The 9,580-nt window shown below is 40.3% G+C and overlaps 1 protein-coding gene across 1 annotated transcript; it reads right to left on the bottom strand.

The window, feature by feature from the left end:
- Positions 1–448: 448 nt before the first annotated feature.
- LOC123667569 (protein IWS1 homolog) lies at positions 449–9,019 on the bottom strand. Its single transcript, XM_045601450.1, has 8 exons — positions 8,831–9,019; positions 6,228–6,263; positions 5,091–5,435; positions 3,614–4,265; positions 2,535–2,580; positions 1,850–2,326; positions 1,316–1,693; positions 449–841 (listed from the first exon to the last, which is right to left on the bottom strand). The coding sequence occupies exons 1-8, from the start codon at positions 8,844–8,846 to the stop codon at positions 716–718; spliced, it is 2,076 nt and encodes a 691-aa protein (XP_045457406.1). The 5' UTR covers positions 8,847–9,019; the 3' UTR covers positions 449–715.
- Positions 9,020–9,580: the final 561 nt, after the last annotated feature.

Here is a 9,580-nt window from a genome sequence, read left to right as displayed (position 1 = left end):
CGTCTATCGGAAACCTATTGGGTTTCGATAGATGGCGTTACGAGAAACAACGAAGTCATTCATTCAGTAGATTTTACTCAAATATTTTTCATACCGCGGGCCTTGTATGAAAATGGAGTAAACTCCAAAAAATCGTTAATCGTTGGGTTAAAGCTACCGAGAACCCCAAATGTGAATAAACTGATTTCAGCACGAATGTAATATTTTTTAACAACAATTTCACTATTATCGTTTTATATATTCTATAAGGATTTTTATCTGAAAATGTATTAATTTGAATGAGTACATAAGTTATGTTTTAATTTTGCTCGTCTAAAAAGGTTACACATGTGAATAAAAAAATGAGTCACTCGAACGTCGCCCACCGCAACACTGACAAGCAATTTATTGCAACATATTAACATATTCACTCAATCACACACCAAATATGATATAAATAAAAGCCTTATTTCACGTTTCATTAATTTTTAATACATCTTATTTATAATAATAAACAAACTCATCAGTCGCTAAATCATTGTCAAAGCACTGCACGTCACCAAACTCAGTTGTCGCAACCGTTTAACATTTTTCTTCGAAATGTTACCATTGCACTGGAACTTCTACAATTTTTGCACATGAGTAAATTCGTAGAAACATTGTTGCCGACGCCAACAGATCCCGGAGACCTGTCTGGTTATCGCTCTCTATAGCTCATTTCTATCCCGTAGAGAATCTACAGCGCCATCTTACGGCCCTCGATAGAGATCTCGACGGCGCGTCTCGTACCGCCCTTCATACGCTTTTGATCGAGAAACTTCTTCATCTGCTTCTCGTAGCGGGTCATCTTCTTTTTGCTCATCTGCAAAATAATATTTTTTATTTATTTATTCGACCAAACACTTTTACAATTTCATTACCCGTCAAATCGCGTAACAGGAAATGTCTTCGACGCGAGTGAGGTGACTTTAGATTTATTTTTAATTTGCTGTAATAAGATTTCTTTAAAATATTCACTCACTTTTATTTTAGGATAGAATGGTAAAAAGTAATATACATATAGATTAATTGATTGATTGGTTTAATGGCTTCCGGTTGTGTCAGCGGAGCACGGTTGATTCCGCCAATGTCACGTAGAGTGAATGAAGAAAATTGATCGATGCGGTTAAGATAACAGTCTCAATATACATGTAGAAAAATATAAATCGTAATGAATAATGTAAAATATTAATTCGATTGAGATGGTGTTGGGCCGCACGACGTAGTCCTTCGCTCGCTCGCCACCCAGCCGGGCTCGCCAGCTACTGGGGCGAGGTGGGGGACCTGGGGCACTCACGCGCGACATGTCGACCTCGCAGGTGGACTTGGGCCGCACGACGTAGTCCTTGCCCGAGGGCGCCGGCACGCGCGCGCGCGCCACCCAGCCGGGCTCGCCGGGCCGCGCCGGGCGCTCCTCGCGCGCCTCCCGCCCGCGCGCCTCCTGCTCGCCGCGGCGCCGCGCCGGGCCCGCCATGGCCTCGTCGCGCGCCTGGCGCTCCTCGCGCGTCATGGCCTTGAAGTCCGTGGACAGGTTGAAGATGGGCCGCGCCCACTCGGAGATGAGACGCCCGGCGCGCTCCTTGTTCGCCTTCGTCTCCTTCGGGTGCTTGTACAGGTACATCACCGCCTTGCCGATGCCCGATTGCTTCAGGAGGGACTTGTCGATCGACGGGAACTGAAAGTAGCGATTAAGCTTCATTAGTACTGTTATGAAAACAATTTTTTTTTTTTTGTATGAGACAAGTCGTTTAAATCAAAGCTACATAAATAGAACTAAAGTCATCTTAAATTCCTTCAATTCGCCTCATACTACAAGAGAGTGGCCACTCACGTCCATGAGCAGCTTGAGCACGCTCTCGCGGATGAGCAGGCAGGGCAGCGCGCGGTTGGGCATGGGCGCCAGCCAGTCGCACAGCACGTTGAGCACGTTGTGCTCCAGGAAGGCCAGCTGCAGGTCGCGCTTGATGAGCTGCGACATGGCGCGCTTGAGCAGCGACACCTTGCGCACGGCGGGCTGGTTGCGGCGGTTGAGCTCGCGGTCGTCGTCGGCCGCCTGGCGCATCTGCTGCAGCAGCGCGGCGATGAGGTCGTCGTTGTCGTTGATGATGTCGATGTCGCGGCGCCGGCGCCGGCCGCGCCGCTCGTCCCGCTTGCGCGCCAGCATGGCGTCGAAGTCCGACAGCCCGCCCAGCGCGTCCGCCGTCTTGGAGTCGGGCGCCAGCTCGTCGCCGGACGACTCGTCCTCGGCGGCCGGCGCGCCGGGCGCGGCCGCCTCGTCGTCCGACTGCAGGCGGACCACGCGTCGCCGCTTGGCGTCTGCGAACACACGGGTAGCGGGTAAATAAATATGTCACAACGCTCAGCCGGTCGTCTGTTCCTAAGGTGAGCGACTTAATGCTAGTGCTGTAGGTAAGAGCCGGCTGATATAACTACATATTTCTGTTTTTAATATACATACAAATTATAGATACATAAATAAATAGTAATAATAGTATTTTAGTGGGGTGAAGGGGTGCCGTACCTGGACGCGTCGGCGAGCCGGAGCCGGAGCGCGACCGCGACCTGAATGTTAAATATGTATCATTAGTTTCTACTAATTGCAATGTATATTGCAATGAGATTTTTATCATAATTAACACATTTCGTAAATAACTTATTAATTCTAACAAAATTACAGCCTATATGTATATTAGTTAGGTCTTTATCGTTTAAAATATAATTCTACCTACTGGTATCTTGACGCTTCAGCCTGTAATATCCCACTACTGGGCATAGGCCTCTTGCCCTATGTAGGAGAAGGATCAAAGCTTAATCCCCCACGCTGCTCCAATGCGGGTTGGCGAATATATTCCCGACTATGAGTAACGATCGCTATCAGGTGTATATGATAACAACCGGGACCGACGGCTTAACGTGCTCTCCGAGGCACGGTGGGGAAACCCACAAGGACTGCACAAACACTCAGACCACGGCAAACACCTGTATGGCCAATACAAATGTTTGTCATGTGCGGGGATCGAACCCGCAACCGCCAGCGCAACAGGTACAATCCATGGCTGTGACCGTTGCGCCAACGCGGCTGGTACCTTGGTTCAAAAATAAGATACTATATGGCGGTTCAAATTTATTAATATAAAGAATATTAATTTGATTTGGCTCTTATCTAATATCTTATAGTTTAAGATATTAAAATACGGCACTGAGAATTACACAATGGAGTAATTTCATGATGTTGTTAATATTATATTCAACGTAATGGTATTAAAATATAAATAAAAACTAATAGATCACTGAAAGAATTTATGAAATCCATCAAAAAATGAAATTGATGATTGAAGTTTATTTATTTAGTACGGAACGTGTGGTTTCCGATTCGCTTGTGACGTCATTTGACCTATTCGATATCACCGCACCACGAACCGCGCTAGGGCTCTTGCTTCGTTCGTGTTTATTTACGTAAATCGTTAAAAAAATATGGGAACTTCTTCATTCAGTTACAAAGAAATATTTCAACTATACCATATTTTGCTGTAAGACGTACCAGGTCGCAATAGTTACAAAAACTTATCTACAAATAAATGAACTTTAAACTTACCTAGATCCAGATTTGGCCGATCCCGAACGTGACCGAGACCGTGATCTGGATTTTGAGCGTGACTTGGATCTTGATCGTGACTTAGATCTTGAGCGTGATTTGGATCTTGAGCGCAACTTGGATCGTGATCGCGACTTCGATCGTGAGCGTGATTTGGATCGTGGTCGCGACTTGGATCTTGATCGCGACTTGGATCGTGATTGCGACTTGGATCTTGATCGCGACTTCGATCTTGACCGTGACTTAGATCGTGATCGCGATTTTGATCGAGATCGTGATTTGGATCGTGATCGTGATTTGGATCGTGATCGTGATTTGGATCGTGATCGTGATTTGGAGCGTGATCGTGACTTGGATCGTGATCGTGATTTGGAACGTGATCGTGATTTGGACCGTGATCGTGATTTGGAACGTGATCGTGATTTGGAACGTGATCGTGATTTGGAACGTGATCGTGATTTGGATCGTGATCGTGATTTGGAACGTGATCGTGATTTGGATCGTGATCGTGATTTGGAACGTGATCGTGATTTGGATCGTGAGCGTGATTTGGATCTTGATCGCGACTTAGATCGTGATCGCGATTTAGATCGTGAGCGTGACTTTGATCCCGACCGCGACCGCGAGCGAGACTTGGAGTGGGAGCGCCGCGCTGGAACAATAACTGTTACGATTAGCCGTTAACATATTGGTGGTTCTCGATACAACATGACCACTACATATACTACATACTACATGTATTTAGAGCATGTTTCACTGGTTACCATTAAAACTATTTGACGGATGACGGTCACACACAGACACACACACACACATAAAAATTTATGATTTACAATTCGTTCTCACCATCGAATCCACTATTCTAGCTATTTATATTCGAAATTGTGAAGCTAGAAGTTGTAGTTTATTAATTGAGGACAAACAGGTCCTAGTGGACAATTTTACCTTTTTTTATGTCACTAGGTCTTCAAACAAGCGTACGGCTCACCTGATGGTAAACGATTACCGTAGCTTATAGACGCCTGCAACACCAGAAGCATCGCAAGCGCGTTGCCGACCCTATCCCCAATCCCCCCAGGAGCTCTGGTCACCTTACTCACCAACAGGAACACAATACTGCTTCAAAACAGTATTATTTAGCTGTGATCTTCTGTAAGTTCGAGGTACTACCCCAGTCGGGCTGCTCCATATTTTGAGCAGGAAATGCCTGCTGTGCCCTACCTCAGTTAAACCTACAGCTGTTACAGTTTAATTGTAATATATTCTGCAGGATAAACTTTACTCATAGCCCGTCAAACAGGCCTTCAATACTTTTTTTTATTGGATCAACAATATTTAAAACATCTAAACACAACAATCTTAGGATATTTGTACTTTTAATATTTCACCTACTAAATATATTTCCAGAAATAAGTTTTTTTTTTCTAACCAACATCTCACTCTTGATATAATTGTGTAGTAAAAGCACAAAACTTACTCGCTTGGCCATCTTCGTCGACGTCCATTTCTTCAGGTGACTTACTTCTCTCCCGATGCTCTGGCGATTTATTCGTAGATACTGCAGAACCACTGCGAGACCTTGATTTGCGCGGGGACTTCTCTGTTGCTTTAGGCGAGCGACTTTTCGATTTAGATTTTACACTTCGAGATGCGCTTCGTGATCTAGACTTAGCTGATCCAGACCGCGACCTTGATGAGGCGCGGGAGCCGCTTCTCGAGCGAGACGATGACTTCGAACGTGAGCGTGACCGAGAACGCGACGGACTGCGAGATCTTGATCCCGATTTCGATCTCACTGACCCATCTTGAGACATCTTCGAGTCTGACTCAACCTGTGCGTATTTAAATTTTTTAGTTTTGTAATAAAAAAATCATAGACAATGTATTGAGCCATAGTTTAGATGAGAGCAGAAACTGACAATTTACACAAACATTTTATGAGTTATTGCACAATCTATACATATAATAAAATGGTAGGAAAGTCAAAACTGTACATTGAATATTTTTTTAAAAGAATATTTGGGGTGTGATCTACAATCGATACCGAAGCCAAAAATATAGTTTTTAGAATTTTTGTCTGTTTGTGTTTGTCTGTATGTATGTCCGGGATAAACTCCAAAAGTACTGCATGGATTTACTTCAAATTTGGGGAGCTTCAAATTATCACGCTATCACCTACGGGGAACGAGCAGCGAACCTTTATTTCTTCAACGCATTCTGTAACAACGTGTAATCTAACGACGCATATTTGAATTTTGTTGTTATTATGTTAATAATCATGCTATAAGTTAGCTTCACACTATAAATAAAGACATTCTGTAGTATATTTAGTATCAGCATTGCACCCGTGCGAAGCCGGGGCGAGTCGCTAGTAAAAACTAAGGCGCGTTAAATCAAATGTAAACGCAGTTCTCACACCTAGGATGTAGCTAATCGTTGTCGCTACGGCATATGCTTGCTAGTGTAAAATAAACACATTGCACATCTATTAAGGATATTCTAAATTAATATCTCCATAAAATGCTTATTTGAAGATAATAAAACTCAATCAAAATCTTTTTCATGACACATTTATAAAAATATGTTTTAAATTTGAGTTGCAATTGTTTTGTACTCACTGATCTGCTTCGTGAACGTGACCGCCTGCCATCTGTAAAAATAGAAAAATTGTCAATATAAAAACATATTTCTTTGTTATTTTACCTTCATCACTACATAGTATAAAACAAAATCGCTTTCTCTGTCCCTATGTATGCTTAAATCTTTAAAACTACATAACAGATTTTGATGCGGTTTTTTTAATAGATAGAGTGATTGAAGAGGAAGGTTTATATGTATAATACATGCATAATATAATAGAGGAATACTGATAGTTTTTGCAGCCGTGCGAAGCCGGGGCGGGTCGCTAGTAAGATATAATTCATACACATATTTAATCACATTATAAAAACTAAAATTTTTTTTTTTTGGTTTTTAACCAGGCTAAATAGTTTTAACTCTTAATTTTTTTTTTATTTAACTAGATCGGCAAACAAGCATATGGCTCACCTGATGGTAAGTGATTACCATAGCTAATAGACTAATAGACGTCTGCAATTCCAGAAGCATTGCAAGTGCGTTGCCGACCCCCTCTACAGTTTCCCCCAGGAGGTCTAATCACCTTACTCACCAACAGGAACATAAAACTGCTTGAAAACAGTGTTATTTAGCTGTGATCTTCTGTAAGGTCGAGGTACTAACCCAATGGGGCTGCTCCATATTTTGAGCAGGAAATTATAATATTATATTACTAATATATAATTATATTTTATTAAAATATTAATATAAGGTTACTGTGTTATGAAACGCTCTACGCCAGAAACAAATTTTCTTACATCCTGAAAATAAAACAGTTATTTTTTAAATACCACTCACACAACATTCGGGTTGTGCTTGCATGGATTCCTGGACATAGTGGTATTTCAGGTAATGAAAGTACAGATGCTTATTCTAAAGAAGCCACAATATCTGGTATTCTTAGTCAATTTAGAGTTTATTGCCAGGATCTTATCCCATTTGCAAAGTTTCACATGATGACTAAATGGAATAACCTTTGGTTTCAGTCAAGCAGAACCTGTGGCAGATATTAGGCTGAAATTCAAGACTTTATTCCTCCAAGACCTTGGTTTTTCCAATACCGTCAAGCTTGCAAACTTGTCTGTTCAACAATATGTCGCCTTAGACTTGGACACTCATGTACTCCTGTATTTCTTGCGAAGATCAAGATCAGGGACAACTCTTTTTGTGAATGTAGGATCGACGAAGGTACCCCAGAGCATATCTTTTTCTGTTGCCCAAGGAATCATTCTTCTCTCTATGACCTACTTCCCCCATCTTATTCCCGTCCTTGTAATTTCAAATCTGTTTTATTGTATGTACATACTCCTTTTATTGATATTTTATGTTTGTATATATCAACTAACAACATTAAATTGTAATGTGATGTCCATCTAATAAATGAACAGTTTGGTGTTTGTTTTTGTTTTAGGTATTAAATATTTAACACTTGTACTCTCATGACACCAATATTCTTAGCAGAGCATTTACCCTAAACATAAAACCATAGACTCACTCTGACATTGGAAAATCCTCACGGAAGACATTATACAAGAAGAAGAACATTTGCTGAACGGAGTTTGCTTCGAAACATTCCCACGACTCAAATCGATAGCTGGAGCTTGTTGCGAAACATTCCCATTTGAGCATCGCGCCGTGTGAAAACGACCCAACACGAAGAATGCAACACAACCCGATGCCCTGACTGAAAGCTGCTTCTTTATTTTTAAGTCACTCTTGTTTCTCACATCGAACAATTGTTATATATCATTAATTATAATTTTGTAACATGAAATTTAATTTTTAATTGAACTTTGTTTTTTTTGGTACCTTTGGCTGTCGCTTTGATAATTACTGTAGAATATGAATACCTTAACACTAAAGGCGTTAAAAATGAAAGTTTCATCCTTAATGAACTGTGACCAATAAATGATTGAAGAACACAACAAAGTAAATACAGGTAGTAAGAAAATATATAACTGTAATGAATTGCTGAGAACTTTGAAGAGAAATGGTAAACTAAGGAACAGAACTATCAGATTTACCCATAGATCCTAAAAGAGATGACAGATGAGAGAAAGCATATCATTTTATACCCCTTACAAAGCTATTTTCTAGAACCTGACATGCATTGACAAGCGAGCAGTTCGAAGTTTAATTTTGCCATTAACAATATCACACTTCATGGCAAAGGATTTGATGGCGAAATGTGTTTATTAAGTCATCTTTAGTAATATGTTCACAGTATTTAGATATTTCAAATTTATCAAACGAACCGTAAAAATTAAACTAGACAAACATTGATTTTTTAATGTTAAGCTGCTGAATCTTTGCAACAAAAACAGTAATAGCATTACCAAAGTCTCACAATTTAAGTATAACGGATTAACGGTCGTAAAAAACGTAAACAATCAAATCGTTGAAAGAATGGTTTATCAAGAATTCTAGAAACATACAGAGCAGAATCGACGCGTAAACTATACCAGAGCACAATTTCTATGGTAATTTATACTAGGCGAGAAAAAAAAAACGCTTCCATAACGTGGTAATAAAATAATGAACACGTAAATTTATAATAATACTTTATTACAGGAGGTTAAAAATAATGTATGTTTAACTTACCAGTATCGACATCCATTTTCACGTTATTTGTTGTGTCACTTATAAAACTAGACCGAAAGTCAATTTCTCTCTAATAGGTATTGAATTAAGTTGAAGGAGACATTTATAAATAGCACACACACCGACTTAACATCAGTGAATAACGTTCAATATTTTACCTGAAAAGATTACCTAGGTAGGTATATCAGTCCTACCCAGTGTTGCCGTTAGGACAATCTAGTTTATGGCTACATCAAAGAAAAAAGTTGCCAGTTTTGTAAATAAATCACTTTCGAAATTCCGCTAGAAGTGGCTAAAGTGTGCGTTTTCCAATTACAGAGCATAATGTGACTCAGTGGAACTTGAATTAGTTTTGAAATACACCTAAAAAACTACGACGACTTTACTTTGAATTACTAACTATAATATACTAGCTGTGCCCCGCGGTTTCACACGCTTTAATTTAAAAAAAAATGCGTATTGCGTATGCGTAAACAATAACAACATTGCGCTCCGTTTGACATTTTGACACGAGTAGTATTGACGTTATGCAAAACAAACTAGGCTCAACAGAAATAGCAATACGGTCCATTTTCATTCGATCGAACTTAAATTACGTTATAGATAAACATTCATTCGGGAATCCCCCTGCCATAATGCGGACATTATTGGTGCTGCCTAAAATTAATTATGTATTTTAGTTTGGTAGTATTGGTACCGTATGGTGGTATGTATTAGTCGGTAGACTTTTTATACTAATAAAAATATGTA

Source organism: Melitaea cinxia, chromosome 28 (genome assembly GCF_905220565.1).
Source record: "Melitaea cinxia chromosome 28, ilMelCinx1.1, whole genome shotgun sequence".
Classification (NCBI taxonomy): Eukaryota; Metazoa; Arthropoda; class Insecta; order Lepidoptera; family Nymphalidae; genus Melitaea; species Melitaea cinxia.
Note: the sequence above shows the minus strand (reverse complement) of the source record. Positions and strands in the feature narration are given on the sequence as shown.

Coding starts and splice junctions, on each gene's coding strand:
- LOC123667569 (XM_045601450.1), bottom strand. Junction 4,266..5,090: donor CGACGAAGATGGCCAAGCGA/GTAAGTTTTGTG, acceptor TTATTGTTCCAG/CGCGGCGCTCCCACTCCAAG. Junction 2,581..3,613: donor TCGGCCAAATCTGGATCTAG/GTAAGTTTAAAG, acceptor TTTAACATTCAG/GTCGCGGTCGCGCTCCGGCT.